General features: G+C 35.4%; 1 protein-coding gene across 16 annotated transcripts in view; it reads right to left on the bottom strand.

Moving 5' to 3' along the window:
• The window catches only part of DMXL1 (Dmx like 1), an 88521-nt gene that overhangs the window by 50275 nt on the left and 17786 nt on the right, over positions 1-20460 (bottom strand). For 15 of the 16 annotated variants that reach the window (XM_049796283.1, XM_049796268.1, XM_049796270.1 and 12 more), the window contains 12 exons: positions 18292-18369; positions 16136-16214; positions 15393-15525; positions 13027-13093; positions 9938-10107; positions 8266-8455; positions 6551-6719; positions 3097-3309; positions 2154-2407; positions 1370-2054; positions 717-838; positions 66-155 (listed from right to left, as the gene is read on the bottom strand). In XM_049796283.1, coding sequence (XP_049652240.1) covers positions 66-155; positions 717-838; positions 1370-2054; positions 2154-2407; positions 3097-3309; positions 6551-6719; positions 8266-8455; positions 9938-10107; positions 13027-13093; positions 15393-15525; positions 16136-16214; positions 18292-18369 — 2250 coding nt within the window. The remainder of the gene's footprint in view (positions 1-65; positions 156-716; positions 839-1369; positions 2055-2153; positions 2408-3096; positions 3310-6550; positions 6720-8265; positions 8456-9937; positions 10108-13026; positions 13094-15392; positions 15526-16135; positions 16215-18291; positions 18370-20460) is intronic. The other variant, XM_049796269.1, reaches the window with a different exon arrangement.

Genomic DNA, 20460 nt, shown 5'->3' with positions numbered 1-20460 from the left:
GTCTTTATTAACACTTTTTAAACAAGCTAATTACGGTATAAAATGAGTACAGAAAAAGATCTTACAAGCTCTGTGATAGCATCCAGTTCAATGATACACCCTGGACGAGCTGTAGATTGCTGACTTATGATGTTAAAAACTTCACCAACATATTTCTGTTTAAAAAAAGAGTCAGAGGGATGGTCTTGTTAACTCAGTTTTGTGCATTTCAATAGCACAGCCTGCTAGGTAGGTAAAACATCACTAAGCAAATGTTAACTAAAGCATTAAATATACGCTGGTTGAAATCCACCAAGAACACAGATAACATTCCCAGTTTTACCAAAAGCCACATTGTTTCTGATGGCTGAAAGGTGATAAAGAAATGTGGAAAGCCTCCTTTCCCCAAGCTGCATTGTCTTGTCAACTTTTCCTTAGTATAGACAACGTGCACGCACACATAGTTTGTTGCTCTGTTATTACTCCTTGTAGTGCAAATGTTTCAGAGATATTTCCCAACCAAACATTGACCTGCCTCAGTATGCAGAGTTTGAGATTAAATGGAATGCAGTATGACTACAATGCTAAAAAGCTTTACCATATTTGTTTCTACAAGAAGAACTAAACTACCATAATCTGTTAAACTGTCAGCAACCAGCTTAGTTACCAACAAGTCTGAAACTAGTGCTGCTGAATGAATTTCCAACCTCAAAAACTTGAAACAGCTTTTCACTTACAGAAATTTCTGGATTCGAGAGCTCACACAAAAGTTTCTTAGCATCTATTACAGCTTGATATAATCTCAAATGCTGTCCATCACTAGCCACAAAGCAAGCACTTGGAGAATTACAGTATGCACCTGAAAAGTAAGAATGGAAAAAGTGTTCAAGTATTCAAACACCAGCTTGCTCGTTTGTTTTTTTTTTTTTGCAAGAGGCAATTTTGAAGTTATGAAAAACAACAATATAGCATAACAAAAATTCTCTTGTTCATTTCTGTTCACAAGCAAGAACTACAAAATTTAATGCTGCACTCAGCAACTAAATCAAAGTATATGAAAGGAAATGAGAATCCCATTTGCAAACCAGAGCAAAATCTACCTCTGCTTTTAAGTGTTCAGCACACTCTGAAGTATGCACTAGCATCCAAGAACTTTACTGCATTAGCTCCTAAAATATCAATGCATGAAAAAAAGGTGGAAGAACACAGCAATTCTTCACACATGAATAAACAATTTCCAAGTATCAGCAAATTGGAAATTTGTGAAATAAAGGACCCCTACTTAATATTTTTTCCAATGCATTCAAGTATATCTACATATTCTAATAGCATTATTACACTACATTACTTTTATTCTAGAACACTTCACAAATCAGGAAATTAAACTCACCAAGGCAATAGCTGGGTATAAGTGTGGGCAGCCATGCAACATTAGAAAAAGCTGACACATGGAGAGAATTGATCCGAGCAAGTTCAGAAACTCCACCAGAAAAGGACAAAGGCCCAACAGGGTCAACTCTCCAAAGAATAAGTTCACTGTAAACTGCGTTGGGATCCTGGGATGTTACATTCGCATTTCCTTTACTCTGAAGTCTTACTTGTGACTCCTGAGACTTTAAAGAATCATTTGCCTGTTTTGCATTCTCAACATCCGGTGAAATTAGAGCATTGTGATGTGAGGTTGTAAGCAGCAGTGGTAATACCGAGTGGCAAGCCAAGTCATTAAGATGAAAACGGTGACCACAATATCGGGATTTATGTGAAATACTGAGTACAGTTGAAAAAGCAGATTCCTCGGCAAAACTCACTAGCCACTGGTTCAATGACCCATCTGCATGTTTGGAAATCATCATAACATTAGGTGTGAAGATACTTAGTTTTAAACTGTTGGTTGATTTACTGTGTCCAGAAGAGATTAGCATAGATGAAGATCGTGTAAGGCTAGGAGGCTTTTGTTTGCCTTGTTGAATAGCTAAGTCAACATTTTTGGTACAAGCATACATCACTATACTTCTGCAAAGAGAGTTTGCATCACCCGTCGGAAATGCAACAGGAATTCTTGAGACAAATGACACCTGGAATTTTAAGAAAGGGAGAAAGAATAAGTATTAAAGTTGTTTTCTCATCATACTTCACACTGAATAACAAAGCAGAATACAGAAAAAATAAAGTACCTGCACCTGGCGAAACATGCCAGGCTGGTATTCATCTAGCCAGTCCACATGCCATATCAGCAGTGAACCATCCATAGGATGTATACTGAATAGCATGTCAGCATTTTTACTCCATTCAGAAAGTAGTACTTCGATCTCGTGATCAATAATAGCAGTAGATAAAGGAACAAGGCTTGAATTTGGAACAGTTTTCTCATCACCCAGTTCCTTCTTTTCTTGGTTTCCTTTTTGTTCATCTCCATTTTCATCAACTTCTAGAACACAGAGATATATATATATATATTATATTGAAAAGCAGAAGTATAGCAAGCAGTGTTATTCAGGCATTGGAGTACCTTTCAGACCTTTTATAAGCCACTCATATAGGCACAAATTTAAAATTATGAAAATAACCAGAAATCCTCTAGTGGAGCTCAGGCAATGACTAACAAACCAAAACAGTTGATATTGCACTTTAATTTCAAATACTTTTATTTTTCCCCATTTTATATAAATTTTTGCCTGTATAGGCAGAACAAAAGCAGTTATCTCCAAACTGTATATATTCAAACTAATTTACTACATTATGTTATAGAATAGAGCTATTTAAATTAGGTGTACATTAATATTTAGAAAAGAAAGTTAATTCTAAGGTTGCACCTGCTTCCTTAAAAATGTTAAAATAACACTTTCATGCAAAGACCTCAAGGTCAGCCTAAGTAAATGATACAGCTTTCAATATAAATAACCTCTGGAACAACCATGGACAAATTTAGAATTTCTAGATACAGATTTCTGAAAGTCACTTAGGTACTTTCAGTGTAAGGGAAGGAAATGCATAAAAATACTACTATAACCTGTTTGTATCCTTACATGTTAAGTTGTCCACCTCTTACTTCACATGAAAGAACATTACAAATTACTTTGTAAAATGAAAGCCATTTGTCTATGGTAAGACTTCTACCTTCTTCTGATCTGCCATCCATCTGATTAGATTCCTCAGTGTTAGTCTCAGGAGAATGATGTTCAAAACTCTTTTTAAGTTGTTGCAAAAATACTTCCATGGATAAGGTAAAATGAAGTTCTTTATTGTTTAGCCAGTGCACAACAAAAGGTCCACTTCTTTCTTCATTTTCACTAAGACTCAGAGATGTGATAGAAGGGAGTAGAGGAATATCTACCAGAAAAAGATATTGACATTTTGAAAACCACGTAGTTTGGTCAAAAAATAATTTCAGAAAAATTGTTTTTAAGCAGAAACCCTACCATGAAAAAAAGATACACTAAATGTATTGCCACCTGTCCTTCATTTCACCAACAACATTTACTTTCAGTATAAAATTGCTTGACTGCTACCACAAGAGATGTTCCACAGACAGGCTCTTTGGTATGCTTGTATTAGGATTACAGTACGGCCCTGCACTGCCAGATCTTCATGATGCAATACTGTCCATACAGGTTAATTTACCTTGTTTTTTGCTACTACAGCTCAGTACAAACCAAGTTATTTAAGCATAATTTCGCAACATTTAGTCCACAATTGAGGCTGCAGTAGGTACACACTGTAATCAAGGACCACATATGACAGGGCTTACACTAGCAAAAACTAGTACAGTGACCAGATGACAACCTCTGTAACACCATCACATCAAGCCAGGATTTCCGATTCCTATAGATTCCATTATTGTTTTACATTTGCCCTGTGATGCTACTTGGTGTCCCAGATGGCCATGAAAAATAAAGCAATAATCACAAAGTATGTGACAGAAGCAAGTATCAGACTGCTGCCATCTAAATCAAGAGTGGCTCAAAAGCAGCTAGGTGATTTACTGCAATTTCCTCAAATAAGCCATACAGCAACATGCTTAAAGCTCAACCTGCATTTAATTCCCACCTTGAAGTCTCCATATATATTCTGATCTCCTTCTGCTCCTTATTTATGTAGCATCACTTAAATCCCATGCCCTGGGAGACAAAATACTTTTTACTCCAATTCTGGTTTTATTTTCAAAGCCAGTGATGGCTTTGAATTATTTACCCTCCAGTCTAGCCTAAGAAAATGGTAACTGAGAGCATACAGGACCACCAAGACTACCAGTAATTTTGTTGTGGGGAGGAGACGCAGCAGGGGAAGGTGGCAAGAGGAGCATGGAATATTTAATACAGTCCATCTTCCTAAAGAGGCCAACTAATGCCAGTCTCAAAAATACCGTAATGTATTTGGCAAAACCAGAACTTGGAGGGAAGAACTCTGTTGACCTCTCTTTGGAAGACAAAGCTACAGTAAACGTGAATAAGAAGGTGAAGTAGAAAGATGATGTTTCAGATTATAAATTTAAGTACTTTGAGTATATATCAAAAGATTGCTAAAGAAATCAGTTTTCTTACCCATTCTCCTACCTCAGAACTAGCAACTTCTAACTGATGCCCAGCTCTGCACAAAATCCTTAGTGAATTTCTATTTGCTTCATAAATCACATTCACTCTTTCCAGAAAACTTCTAAGGTTTTTGGGTTCAATAACTTCTTCTGGCTTTGCCTAAAGATAATTTTGTTCTAACAACCACTGCTTATTCCTTTCACTGAACTCTACTCAGGCTAAATACCAGTTTAAGTTAGACCCTAGTATAAAAGGTCTGAAGGATTTTGTTGCTTTAAGAAAATGAGTTTCAAAATTAACGACGGAACACAAATACAATAAAAATTTAAAAGACATTTATTCTTATATATGACAGCATTATTCTTCTTCAAAAAGTGAAGTGAATGACAGATAAAGCTGCTTTGGCCTTAGTTTTTATCAAGTACTCCAAATGTTGTAATAAGGGCAAATTTTCAAGTGAGCGTTCATAAACCGATTTGGTTTAAATTAAATGAAAGGAAATACAATTAGGTTTTCAGATTAAATTTAATTTCAAAAGGGCAAACTAAAAGGACTATTTAGAGCATCTGGTTAGACTGATGTACTTAAGGACTTGACTGTGAGGGAGAACAGGTACTTTTTCAAATTAAGCTTTAAGATGTGAAAGTTACTTTGGACAGAGGTTCTGCATTAAAGAACAACCAGTTATCCTCCAATCTATTGAGTTAAAGACCAAGCGATCCAAAAGACAGTATCAAGATAGATAGTATTAATACAGATAACATAGAAGCAATACAAAATCAAAAAGGCCAAAGACAAGGGTTTGATACCTAGGAAAATATTTTACCATTCTTTTCCAAAATTATTTTTAGTCTCATTCTGTGAGTTGGCTGTTGGGCACATTTATATTGCAAAGACTATTAGAAGCAAAATTAAAGTTTAGTTATTATGTATAAACAAACAAGAAAAGAAGTGCATTAACAGTAGGTACAAAAAAAAGGATAATCAAGTATTACATGCTAGCCACATCAAAAAGTTAGCTAGCTCCTTGTGCAATTTGAAGATGCAGAAACGCAGAGAAGAGAACCACAAATCTCCAGGAAGCTTTAGAGAATTTTTCCTTTATGACATTAGATATTAACGTATGTAATGACTGGAGACATTTCCTGTAGAAACAGGATAGCATTGATGATACAGCACAAAACTGCAAGAAGTTCCCTTGTGGTAGGCTGGATGTGATTCTAGTCATATCTGTTAAAAGAAACATGAACCAATACTGAAAAAGGTGAAGACTAAGTCTAATCTTACAGGAGAAAGTGTTAAGGAACAAAAAACAATTTTAAAATACTCCTTATAAGACAGAGCTTAACTAGTTTAAGAAAAGGATTACAAAATAAGTTTGCTCATTAAGTCCAGACACAGGAAATCACATCACAGCAGTAAAACCTTAATGAAAGGCCATTCAATATTGCACTTCTATTCAGTTTTTCAATGAGCAGACATGCACTTAATTTTCAGCATACACAAATGATTATGAAGACAGAAATACTCGCAACTATAAGGGATTTTCCTTAATGCCTATCAACATATTGCTTGTGAGCAAGAGAATATTAAAGTTTATGGAACACAAGATGAAGGCATGTTTTGCTTGGTTCAGAGACAGAAGAGAAGTACAGGGATGTGTGGTTACTTCACACACTTAGTGTCAGGTACTCATTTTAAGCAGCAGGAAAATTTTTAATTTATTGGTGTGCTCCCAATATCATACACATTCCCAGTAAATTTGTAACTCCAGTTACAAATACTTAGCCTTCTGCATCTCAGACCACTGTGAATCTTGGTTAAAAGATGACCAAAAATGAAAGACAGGATTACTGAAGAGGAAATGTATTCAAATAATTTCATTACTGTAGAAGGTTCTTTCATGTATCAAATGAAACCAGCATGCATTTTGCATGATCTTGTAAATACTATACAAATAAATCTGAGCCAGTTAAACCTACACAGACCTAACAGAAACTGTAGCTCACCCTGTAGCAAGGATTTACCACAGCTCTTACCTGTGGCTGGATTGATACTGGCTGCAATATGGAAGTGACAAAGTGCATTTGCATGAGGAGGAATGTTCCTGTGAACTTCGTGGGGGTCTTGCTGATGTGGAGAATATCCAGTATGTGCTACAACAGCACCTGACCTCCTCCTTCCTCGTCTAAAGTGCCTCAGGTTTAACTGCATGAAGAATAAGGTTTCATTTTAATTCCTTCCAAAAAGAAAAAGCAGCTTTCATCTGTAAGTGGTTTTCTAGATACTAGTGAATGAGATTTTTCAGTTTAAAAGCTACTTTAAAACATCAGTGGAGTTTCTTGCAAAAATTACACTGTTCAGGTTGCGTCTGCAGTAGAGAGATACTGGTGCCTTCATATTCATTTATGAAGGTCCATACAGTACCTTAACATAGTAACTACTTCCTATTTCAGTCTGCAGACAATGTTAATACGGTTTTTACACTTAAACAGAAAATACTACTGTGTTTCATAAATGTATACCATGCTTATTCAAGATTCTGAACAAAGAAAGCAGCAAATCTGAATAATCTTATTTCAGGGACTGGAAAACTGGATCAGTAGTTTGGATCTGATTAGATCAGTACTTCCACTCCCACCATAAGAGCCCAGTGAGTTTTAAGCTCTTCCTCCCTTTATGCAAATATATGTTTCCATGGGAAAAATAAAGTTCAATGTTTAAGATTGACTATGCCAGTATTAAAAAGCCTCACTCCACATACTGCACAGTTCAAGTCCATTGTGCTGTAGATATCTATGTAGGCACCAAAAAATACAAGAAGGTACACAGTTTGTATTAAGAATGGTATTACATTCTTGGCACATCTGTTTACTTGCTATCCTTTCCATCTTACCACAGCATGCTCATGTAAAATAGTTTTTTCTCAATTTTTATGTAATTGTTACTTCTGATCTCTAATGTTGCCTCATATTTTCAACAGGAACACAGAACTGTGTCCAGCTTCCTTCCCTCTCCCCCCTTTGAATATTTCTTTGCTGCGTTATGCCTTTCAGCCTGTCATACTTTTCATCTGTGCCACGTGCTAAGAAAGCACCGTGAGCATGTTAAATACATCACTCCATTATGATAAAAGCATAATGCCCACTTACCCTCTACAAAGCTTTGTAGGAGAACACTAATGCTTCACCCTCTCCCTGCTTCCCTTTGGTTAGAAAACACCAGCTGGTAAGGATCCTTTGCCTTGGAGATACAGCTTACAAGCAGTCTGTTCTACTTGAAGACTACAGCACAAAGGCTATCTTTCCTCCCTCCACACCATTGCTGTTTTTCCAGTTGCAGAAGCCAGAGAACATCCCATAACTTCAGAGGTAACAAGTGAGCCCCTACCATACATTTTAAGGTAGCATCATGAGTGTGTTTCACATAACCTACATACGGTACGTGCTCCATGCTATTCCTAGCCCTTTGAGCTAGATACTGCAAAGCACTTAGCTTCAGTCACCAGAGCAAAACAGGCAGCAGTGATGTAAGAACAGTGTGTGTTCTAATGTGAAAGCTCAGTAGGACAGCTACCAGCTTAGGCTTCCTAAGGAAGATTTCAAATAAATTCACTCTTTTATAACATCTTATGCATGTCTACGGTACAAAGGATTTCAGCTTATGATACATGTACAAGTTATTAATTACAATCCTGTCTAAAGTTACATGTGTGTACATGTGTTTATTCTCACTGTTCAATTTCACTTCTTACCTCTAAAGCATTTTGCACTTTCTCCTTACTTGAAGTATTTCTCTTGAAGTTATTTGTGAAGTTCACTGCTTCACTCCAATTGTTGTATCCTCCACCATATAACAGACTATCATTGGGTAACAAAGTCTCCGCCCAGAGACGACAAACATTATCCTTACAGCAAGTCAGGAGTACATTGCAAACAGCACCACTAATGAAAGAAAATTTAAGGTGTGAAGAAGCTCCTTACCATCACATAGCATCAAAATAGAGCAAGTTTTGCATTATCAGTTTTCAGAATTGCACTAACTAACTTAAAGATACTAACGAAAGAAAAACTCAACAATACATTCTTAGGAAAACAAATTATGTATGAAAGGCTTTCATATTTATTCAGGTATCTGAAAAATAAATTACCTCAAACTTCATTACACAACTGTGCGACAACAAATCATGGACTTCAGTTTACAGAATTAGTCATAGCTGGAAAAGCAAAGTTTAGGGTTTTGTTTTTAAAGGCCTTCACATAAAAAGCTAATCGTACTTTGGATACCTGTTCTCAATCCCCCAGATCCTACTGCTATATAGCACACACAAAATTATATATCCAAAACAGAGAAACCAAGGTAGTACCAGGAATAAAACAGCCAATTTAAAACTACAAAGTTTTCTTAATACTATTTTTCCAAATGCAATTTGTGTTACATATTTATCAAAACAATCCAATTAAACTTAACTAGGCACTGAGGAAAAAAAAACAACTACGCAGATCATCAGGTTTCCACTTCATGTAAGTTCACAATTTAGTTTTAGCTAAGACTTGAAAACTATATGGATCATGACTGGACTGTCCAGCAGCAAGCTCCCTTAGGCATCACAGAGTACATCGATTTTCAAAACTAATTTAAGGACTACAGTAACAGCATTATGAAGAGTCTTCTACATAAAGGTTGGTATAAAAGACCGCATAAACTTGCTCAAACACACAAAGGTACGCAGAATCCAAGTGGCTACTATTTGAAATAATATAGCAAAAAGATGGTTACAGGGCACAAAATTGCTAACGGTACTTCAGTTTGAGATTGCATTTACTGGTGAAAAATAGGGACAGGTCATCTAGGAATCATCAGAACACATGCACAAAAAATCAAACTCAAAATATCAATTCCAAATGATCATTTTAATTCAATTTCCAGATACTGTTTCTGACAGAGGTCTAGTTTTGTACTAGATAGAGAAATAAATACAAAAGACACAGAAATATTTGAATGTTTGAGAAAGATAACAAAGTGACAGGACTTTTGAAGTGCTCCGATTCCATTAGGACAGAAAGCAGAACAAACTGGGATCAAATGCATGAATGGTCATTTAAGAGTGCAATAAAAGGATGCAAAGAGAGATAATTCTGCAAGAGCTGATTTTATATTTAGTCCAATCTCTAAGCCAGTTTGTGGTATCCCTTTCTATCTTTCCAGTTCCATCCCAGGTAATAGGGTGCTTACCATTCCCTCAAGAACTTCAATGTGAAGGAATTACATGAACACACACAAACAATATACAAGGTGTGCAAACTCAGTTATTTACTGAAGTAAACTGTATAACTTGTGTGACTGTTGACCGCACAGCTGGGAAGACTACGCAGTTTGGGGTTTTTGGGCCACTTTACAATCCTCAGGTTATTAGAACTACTGACCGTGGCATGAATTTACTGGTCTTCCTCCATGAAAATGCATTTACTGATCGAGGATGAGCCAAATAAACAAATGAAAAATCAACTTCTTGTTTTTCTGAACTTGTACCAGGTGGTGTTATGGCTGATCGCCAACTGTCTGTATTGTACCACACTTTCACAAGACAATCATCCTGGAGAAAGAAAAAGACAGTAAATAAGACTACTTTGCATAAGAATATGATGCACTTCATACATCTCCTGGGTTTTCATTCTTCTGTTAAGTAAAATACTTTTCTGATGACAGAAAACCAGTTCAGTAAATAGAACTTCAAAACCTGATATTAAAGAAAACACAGTAGCAGAGCCTCCTTTTAATCTCTCTTGCCATTACTAACTTGCATTTAATTTTGCTCCTTCTGTTTAGCTGCCAGTTTTTAAACAAAAAAATGCAAGCTGTACTGGCTGGTATTCAAATGTTAATACAACTAATTGTGCTTTGACAGAAAAGCCCCAAACCTACTCACAAATTTAAGTGTTAGGAATACAAAGGTCAAAGATGACATCTCAAAAATCAAGCTCAGCACTGCTCAGCCTGCTTTTCTTAGATACACATAAATAAATTGAAAAAATCATGTTCCTAGTGTCCTTGTCCCTATGCCTTTAAGAACCAGATAAATTAATCTGGATCTAGATTTGCAGTTCATGATCAACTATTAAATATGAATGGTACTGAAATATTGTATTAACCTTGGTGTGCTTAACATGACCCTATTGGGGGGAGGTGGAGGTGTTTTGCTGACCAGCATCTTCTGTCATAAAAAATTAAACAAAGAAGACACAGAAACAAAGATGCATTTTAAAGATTCTCCAGGCAGGTAATTAACTTAAGTTATGGTAAGAAAACCATTATTAATTTTCCTACTTAGTAATTTTACCTACTTATTCCTACTTAGTAATTGTGCTTTGCATGAGTTTATAACATAAAATAACACAGCAGGATATAAAGACATTCCAGGATGTCTTATGATATTACCCCTAGGGAACCTATTTGCATACCCCTAGTGAACCTATTTGCAGATTAATTTATTTTTCTACAATTCAATCATATTATAACATTAGAATCCGTTAAAACTTGACTTTTAAAATAAATATTAACTCTTACCCATAAAAAAGTAAAATACATATAGTATGTATTGCCAAAACCGACAAAATACTTTTTTAAAAAACCTGTACTTGAACAATTTTATAGGTAATAGTTATCTTAAACATGAGTGCAATAACTCTCCTTTCAGCCACTAAATGGCTAAAGACATCACAGAACATACAACAAGTAATATGACATCCCAAATAAGCAGAACAGGAATGGAGCATGAAAACTTGTTGCTTTGTTTTTATACAGAGTACAGTTTATCATGAAGAAAGTCTAGTATTTCACTTCATGTGTTGGAAACTAGTCAACTGGAATGTACCTAGAAAAAGAAATCTAGATTATTTTACAGATTTGTTACACCTTTGTCTCTTCCTTAAAGATAGCAAAAGCCTTAAAAGTTAGTCTGAGCAAGCACAATGATCTGAAACAGCAAGCTTTAGAGGAAAAAGCAAACATGCATAACTAAGCAAAATGTCCGTTACTCATCTGATCTTGCTGCATACAACTGAATCACAAAAATGTGCACGACAACCATCTTTTAAAAGCAAGACTTACTTGCAGACTGCACCATTCTTGAATCTTTGTGCTTCAAGCATTATAATCCAAACAGCAACAGCAAAGTTCCACATACTACTACTAAATCAAACACTGTTGTAACCAACTGTTATGTGTACATACTAATTTTTCATTCATGCTTCCAAGACAGAATAGACCAAACTGCACAACTGTCTTTCATTCTTACGTCTGAAATTCATTCTGTCAGGATAATACTGCTCTGGATTCTGTGACACAAACCAGGGTTTCACTAATCTCAGCAATTGCGTCATCTCAATTAACCTTACATACTGCCATTCTGTTTCCTTTTTAATAATTCTGCAGTCTCTGCTAAGTTCTTTTGTTGGTAACACAAATTTGATGCCTACTTGCATCTGTTAATCTGTGTTAAAACTGCTTATACTTTTAAGTTTTCTGTTTCTTTTTTTAAAAACAGTAGTCTGAAAACTTTATTTTTTTCCATTATCTACTGATAGTTCCATAAACTCTTACAAGATGGGTCTGGACATTCTTACTGGACCTTTCTGACCAATGTCAATGTGACTCTCCCCTCAAATAAAGACAACAGCATTATTTGCAGAAAACAACTACTCCCTTAAAGTTCCTTAGAAGTAATATAAATTCTCATATGGATTTGTCACACTTTTTCACTGGATCCTCTACATTATCTTGATTTTTTTTCTGCTTTGACTTATTAGGATATTATTCTCTTACAAAACCAGAACAACAAGTTTTGTAGTATAAATAAAAGATCAGTGTCTCAGGAAGTAAAAAGATATGACAGTGACATTTCGCTTTTTTTTGTTGTTGTTTATTTTGCCAAGCAGTTTTATTGCTTTTGCTGATAAACCACTCAATGCTGGGCAGACAGAACTAATCTGTAAGACTAGCCACAAACACTGACGTTACCTACGTGTGAAAATACTTGTGGAGGGGAATGTGAATTCTCTTCTATGTACACAAACAGGCATACAGATATGTTAACACAAAAAGTTAAAAGAGCTATTGTTGATTAACGGTGTCACGATAATAGTGAAATACTGAATATATTTCCTCACTAGAAGAATATCCAGCAGTGATCTCATCCACAGATCTCCCTCATTCCCTGAAACTCTTCTCTTTCTAATGTCTTATAATTTGGCACTGATTGAAAATGGGTATTTTAAAACTGTAAGCAGTGAATATTTGTTGGGTGCCACCCCACCCCCAAACTACCTTTTTCACAAATTCCTATTTACTAAAATTTAAAGATGCATAGAGGGATTACTGGAAATACTATGCAAAAAAATAAAATTTAAAAAAATCTAAAAGTTTTTGGTTTTTTTAAATGTGCGGTTTGGTTTTGTTTGTTTACTTTAATAGCTTATCTAAATTAGTATAAAACAATTAGAAAAAAAACGCTTACCTTTCCAGCAGTAGCAAAAAACTCCCCATCTGGTGAGAATTTCATTAAACAAACCTGAGAAGCAGTTCTATGAAACAAACAATTAAAAATAGAAAATAAGTTTTAAGAACTTTTTAAGAACTCTAAACAGTTTTTCCCTGTTGAACTCACAAAAGTGATTTAATTCCTATATGCAAGTGTCCATTGTATTGTGTGAAACAACTTAAGCTTTAACAAAGTCCAGAAGGACTAGGAGGTAAACTTGCGTGCAACCCATGGCTGCGTTCACATGGGAAAAACTGAAAACCAAAAAGCTGTAGCTGAGGGTGCTACAATATCCAATATTCAAAAATACCGTAAGAGAAAACCAGCTGCAAACAGATTAAACTGTATGCAGAAATACTCTACTTCCACTTCACAATCATTTGTATTTCAAATTGATTTCTGCTGTCCCATATTATCTCCCAACTTATCTGAAAGACACTTCCATTTTTCATACTTCCTACAGTTGTAACTCAAGAAAACAAAAAGGGGTAAAAAGAGTTATGTAGTTCAGTATCTGAAACTAGTTTTTACAGTAATGGTCACGCTGGTAAAAGATGCCACACCAAAATAATCTAAATCTAAATATGTGGTTCATTTTTGCTGTGTTTTACTTTCATTGTAAATACAAATAAATAAACTGCTTTTGCAGGTTTTGAAGCACCAAGCTATTGCCTAAGTGACAGGCTTATTAATGGCAAAAAGAAAATAGAAGAATTTAATTGTGCAGCATAAGTACAGTGTACATTTTCATCTTGAATTTATTAGACTTATATAACAAATTGTAAGGCCTTTCAGGAATAATTCAGTTAGCCATCAGATCAACAAAAGCATGATGCATTTTGTGTGTGCAGTAACAACAGAAAGTCAATTAAAAGAGCCATGCATCAAAGAAAGTAAATTTCCATCCAGGTTTAAGCAACACTCCTAGTATGGCCAATATGAAGACATTTGGGAATGCATCCTTTGGACATGAAAAACTATTCTGGCAAAGGATAGCACTGCAAGATAGCTATCTTGGAGACTTCTCCTTAAGAAAAACCTATTCTAAATCTAACTGAAGTACCAATACCAGAAGACATACAGGCATGAAAGGTGAACTGGCAAAGCAAGTTCTGTTGACCCTTTCCAGAACCTACTAGTTCAAAGTACAGAACTCTAAGCTCTCTGTCCTCCACAAAAGAGTTTAAACAGGCAAACAGGTGCAGAGCTATGAAGACTTCTGTAACGTTTATGATACAAATGGAAAACATATTATTGAAGGGACACAGGAAACTCCGTATCTGTATGATCTTGACTACTGTTACCACAAACCCAGATTCTAAAACCATACCCACAGCATTCTGTCTACAGGCCGACTCCTCCTCTTATTAGGCTGAGAGATGAGGGTCCAAAGGTGTCCCAATAGATTGAGTAAGTCCTCAACTTCTTGTATTAAAAGGAAAGTTTTTCACTTGTCATTTGGATGGTCTTGAGATTTTAAACACATCCTTGATAAAAGTTAGAAAGTACACAGAAAAAGGAAACTGAAGGGTTTAAAAAAGGATTTTTTCAGGTAGATCCAGGGAGCTACCCAACCCATGCTAACTGCTTCATAAAGAATGATTTCAGGTGGGTATCTCCAGCCAGCCACTTCAGGAGACTTCTTTAAGGAGATTGCCATATGCTGTACTGGGCCCAAGTGAACAGTGCACTTGATGTATTAGAAAACTCTTCCTATGGCAGGAAGGACAGTGCTTTAAGTTGTCTTACAAACTGAAGTACTAAACTAAAACTCTTCTGAATGTACCAATACACAAAGACTAAAATCAACATGAATACATGAAGAGCATTCAGAGATGCAGTAAAAGAAAATGTATCCATATTTGCATGACTGTTCTAAATATCCAGAATAAATACAGAAAAAACTAAAAGGTATGTGAAAGGGGGGAGGTGTGCGAGAAGGAAAGAAAGGTAGAGTACATTGGACATAGAACGAAGTTTATTTTAAACAGTCCTGCAAGCACAATAATTTTCAAATATGTAATATACATATCTTACTTGTTGTACAAGTCTACTGGGAAAGTCTCAACAGCAGCCTTCCCTCAGTATTCTACTAGTGTTCAACATAATTGAAGAACTGCCTAAGAACATGAACTGCCCTAAAACTAATTACACCTGATCTCGTAGGAAGAAAGAAATATCACATATTCAAGGGAAATATGATTCAAGTTTATCACTTGATAAATTTTATTGGTATGTAACAGCACACAATAGGATTTCACTGAACTACACCAAGTATTTCATCTGAAAGCTACAAATCAGCAAGAGAAAAGGAATTACTTGTCTTTAAACAAGTTTCTTACTTGCATTGCCAGATACATCTCCATTCTCCAAGTCCAACATCTGTTCTTTCAGTATTGTCATTGTCAGAAGGGTTTTCCAAAGGAACATTGGACCAAAGCTGAAGACAACTGGAACCAGTCAAAAGGCGAGTGCCTAAAACAAATATTTATAACAATATAACTACAAAACAAGCAGCAAAATATGGACTTCTATGAAGTGAGAGAAAAAAAACAGTTTTGCAAAGCTGAAACTGCAGAACAAAATATTCCAGATATTATCTTAACACTTTTTCTATAGCAAAGTTATTATAATAGCAGTGTGCCTTTTACACATTCCCCAACACAGATACAGATTGGGTCAATCTTGCAAGAAGATACTCTCATATATAAGACATTTTGATTTAGATACCTACAGTTCAAATTGTGAAAATTAATCAAATTTGCAAGGTGATTATTCTCTAAAAGAAACGCCTAGAGCTACTGTAGACATCCCTTTTTCACAACAAATACTTACCATTTAAGCCATGTTTTTAAACATTAAATACTGCTGAGATTACGATAATTGAGTAAGACCATACAGATGCACCTAATATTTTGGCTGTACTGTAACAAGTGACAAAAAGTATATTTCACTCCACTTCAGTGCTGTCTATCATGCTAGAACAAAAAAAGTCTTTTCCTTGTCCTCAAAGAACAGTGAAATTTAAACAAAAAATTAGTTGTGGTATCAAAATAGATAGGCCCTTCTTTTATTCTATTCTTACCTGTGGGATCCCACGTTAGATTATGTGCTATGGCTTCCAGTAAGATTTGCGCATTCTTCTGCCATTGATAATGTAATGTCTGAAATTTTAAGTACTCACAAACATTAGCATGAAAATGCTTCCTTCCCCTCCCTTCCCATTTTATAATAGAAATAATACCTCTTCATTGCACACTCCAACTTTTATGAAGGATGAGTGTAAACGAAATTACTGCTTAACTAATAAATATTGATTCATTCTGATTTTTAATCAAAATAGCTTTCCATTGCTCTGACCATACAAATAGAAGTTTCAAACTTGTTATTTTAAAAATATAGTTTGCAAAAATTTCAGTACATAAAATCATCATTAGAATCTGAGATATTTTTAAAGGGAAGTCTGATTTTATTTCTGGAAAACAGAAGAGATATGTAAAAATGAAATACACTAGATGCACCTATTGTTTGGTATCAGTAGTATTGCTGAATTAAAGGATTTCAATAAGGTCAAGATAACACATATGATACTCCCACACACACACCTTTTTTTTTAATATACAACAGGACAGTCAACTATCTTCCAATTTTGCATCATTACTTCACCAGAACAAGCTGAGGATTAAATTCACAGAACACTTATCTAGTCTGTTATCAGAATAGGTTACAAAGTTTTGATACTTTGAATTATAAAAGAAACTGAAACCATTAGTGGAAAATATTAAGAAGAAAAAAAACCCTGTTGGCTCCTAATTCACAAAGACAGACATTTTTAAAGTAATCATCCCCCACTCCAAAAATATCAAACCAATAGGTGTGAAAGTTAAAATGTAACAACTAGATCTTTGAAAAGTTTGGAAGAAAACAGTATGAAGTAACTGCAGATAAGGATCTAAATTAAATATTTCTGAAGCTGGTTTTTTCCTGAACATTCTAGTAAATAGAAGACAGACAATCTTGCAACAACCTAGATTTGCTGGGAATTATTGCATAGAGGTTAACTGCAAGAATGAAGTAACAGAATATTTCTTCAATTATAAATATTTGAAAGCAAATCATGGGTGGAGACTGCTTCTTCTACTGCTTACAGTTACCACACTAACTTTGAAGTTTCAAATTAAGTGTACTGTTTACCAGTAGAGAAAAACATTCAGGATGAATTCAACATCTCCAATGATCAAAAAAGAGAGCAGTACTTCTAAAAAGCTCATATGAGCTTAGGAAGTCATATTTCACCGTTATTTTATTCCACTGCTTTTCAGTGGTATAAATTATTATATATACATACATATTCAATACCAGCTATTTAATTAATATATAAAATACCATTGGTTTACAGTTACACCAGGAAACATATAAGTGAGCTGGTTAGTATAAAGAAGGAAATCCACTATATGGCCATATAAACAACTCATTAATACAAATGGAGAGACCAAACCCCTGAAGACGACGACAGAAGCTTCTTGAGCAATTGCTGTCAAACCTCTCATGTCGTCAAACTGACTTTAATTAGACTCTAATGCTTCTAATTGTAAGAGTAATCCTCTCCATGTAAGCAGCATGGTTAAAGAGCTTGCTGTTAATCATATTATTAGCCAGAAATTAAGATTCTGGCTGCCAATTCATTAAACCACTGTCACTGAAACTAAGCCATGCTATCAAGAGAATAAACATTGTTCTTATTCAGTATCATAGCCCTGAAGGATAAGCATTCAGTCAGATATTCTAAAAAAGCCATAGGCTTTTTGAAACTATTACAGGTTTGACTAAGAGCATGCGGTTTCATAAACCAAAGTTAAAATAAGAATTGTAAAATGCATCAGGACGTAAAGGCTGCACAGGATAGTTCAAAAAGGAATTCCCATTACAATGGCTATACTTTTTGGAGAACAGGGATGCGCACATCTTTTTGGGTTCTGGAATATTTCAGTTACAAATTGTAGGGTTAGATAAATCAGTAACATGAAGCATGATAGTAAAACTTTTTTTTTTTTTAAACCATTTTAAATAACATGTCTCTGCCCTCCTACCATTTTCAATTCTCAAGGACCATCTTATGTCTCGATTTTATTCTAGTATTAAAATATGGCATCAAAGAAATCTTCAACTTTAAAGCAAACCAGAAAAATTAGTCAGGCTTTATAACTGAGTAAATGAATTAAGGAGTGATAAATTACTTACATTACGATGACTGCTGTTCTGCTTCAAGAGGCTAACTGGCTCAAAGATACAAATCACCTTTCCGTAAGAAGCTGCAATCTAAAGCAGTTTATATTTATATGTACATAAACACACACAAAGAAGAAACAAGCCATAGAACAAACAAGAATGAGATCAAATTGTTGATTCTACTTTTAATCCTCCTTGTAGATAAATTTGAAGCTCACGTCCATAGTCCCTTTCGATAACAATCACATCTAGCAAAAATCATAAAGCAAACGTTGACAATAATAAAACCAAAATTAATTATTTACACATTAGTCCTGATAAACTACTGAGAGTGCAGGTGGACATGAGCACTTTGGGTTTTTTTTAATTAGATCTATTATCAGCATTCTTTCCACATTAAATTAGATAAACACTTAAAGGAGTTTGCAGAGTTCACATTCTCAGAAATGGAATCAACATTGGTTCGAGGTACTTTTGTGGACTTCCCTGGCATGAGAACATGCTACATTATAAAAAGTTAATTCAGAACACTCATGCTACACAAGCTGAACACCCAATACAGAGAAATGAGGAACAGAAGAACTACTAAATGCTAACATAAATTACTTCAAAAGAAGTTGCAGTATGGTCAGCTTTAATTGGTATTTTTAAGTTTTATTCCATCAGTATCAGCCACCCCTAACCTGCATTAAGACAAAATTAAGAGCATTTTATCTCAAGATATCTATATAAAAGCAAGTGTAAAAGACTTACTAAGAAGAGCCAAAACAAGTCAAACATATGTTAAAGACTTCAGGCAGAGAGCCTGAGAGTGCTATCACAAGGCAATGTTGCCTAAAGCTATTCTGAAATACAGATTTACAAAAATGGAGTTTGCTTAGGTCATGCATAATGGACATCCTGCGTTCTGAAGTGATGCTTGATGTTAAACGGAGCACATCTACAGTTCTGATATGCTGGAATAGTCAACTTCCAATTTCTGTGAAATTCTGGCTCAAACTGTTTACAGTTTTCCTTTAACAACATTAAAATCGGAGTCACTTTATATAATACATTTTGATTTCCGTATCAGCCACAACAGCTTTAAGAAAAAAAAACACTGAACTGTCATACCCAAGTTGCTGTTATTTACAGATCTGTTAACTACAGACGTACATGATCTGTACAAATGTACAGATCCACACAGATCCTAAAATCCATAGATCTGTAGCTTCAAGAGAAACCCTCTGCATTAAAAAGAGCAGATAGTCAAATAAATTTGTCACACTAAGAACCTAAACATCAGCCTGACCCAAAAATGCCATGAATAATTTTGTCACAGATGCAAAATGCCTGAAGAAACTTTTTCCTTACATCTCAGACTAATACTTGCCTTCCCTAATTCTCTTACTACGTCACTTACCCTTTTATTCTCACAATTCCATTCCACACACCAACAGCAAGAATTTTATATAAATTTATATTGATTAGATTTTTCTTTCTCTTTTTTTCCAGGTGTGGATGGTTCTTCCATTGTTTTTAGTTTAATGGGTTTTTAAGACAAACTAACATTAGCATGCCAAACTGCTAAACAAATAGTATCCAGAGCAATTGCTACCCCCTCAAAGTTTCTACAGGCTTCCACAACAATACAGCAACTCAGATCAGTCCTCACAGAGCAGCATGCTTCCAAAAAGAGTAAGGCAAATTTGTACATTGAAGAATTTCCCAAACTACCAAAATAATCACCCGGCCATCAACCAAAGCTCTACTGTAGTCCCAAGTCCTGTTATTAGAAACACAATGTGCAGAGAAGCCTTACTGAGCTGTAAGAGAGGTTACAGTCATTCCTAATGATAGACAGTGGTAGTGAGTGCACCCCCAGCAAGTTTGCAGATAACACCAAGCTGAGCGGTGCAGTTGATTTGCTAGAGGGAAGCGATGCCTTCCAGGGGGACCTTGACAACCTTGGGGAGTGGGCGCATGCGAACCTCATGAAGTTCAACATGGACAAGCGCGAGGTCCTGCACCTACATCAGGGCAATCGCCAGTATAAATACAGACTGAGTGACAAATGGATCGAGAGCATCCCTGCAGAGAAGGACTTGCAGATACCGGTGGATGAAAAATTGGCAATGTGCAGTTGCAGCTCAGAAAGCCAACCGCATCCTGGGCTACATCAAAAGAAGGGTGGCCAGTAAG

This window comes from Accipiter gentilis, chromosome Z (assembly GCF_929443795.1).
Source record: "Accipiter gentilis chromosome Z, bAccGen1.1, whole genome shotgun sequence".
Taxonomy (NCBI): domain Eukaryota; kingdom Metazoa; phylum Chordata; class Aves; order Accipitriformes; family Accipitridae; genus Astur; species Astur gentilis.
The sequence above is the reverse complement of the archived record's forward strand: the minus strand, read 5'-3'. Positions and strand labels throughout refer to the sequence as shown.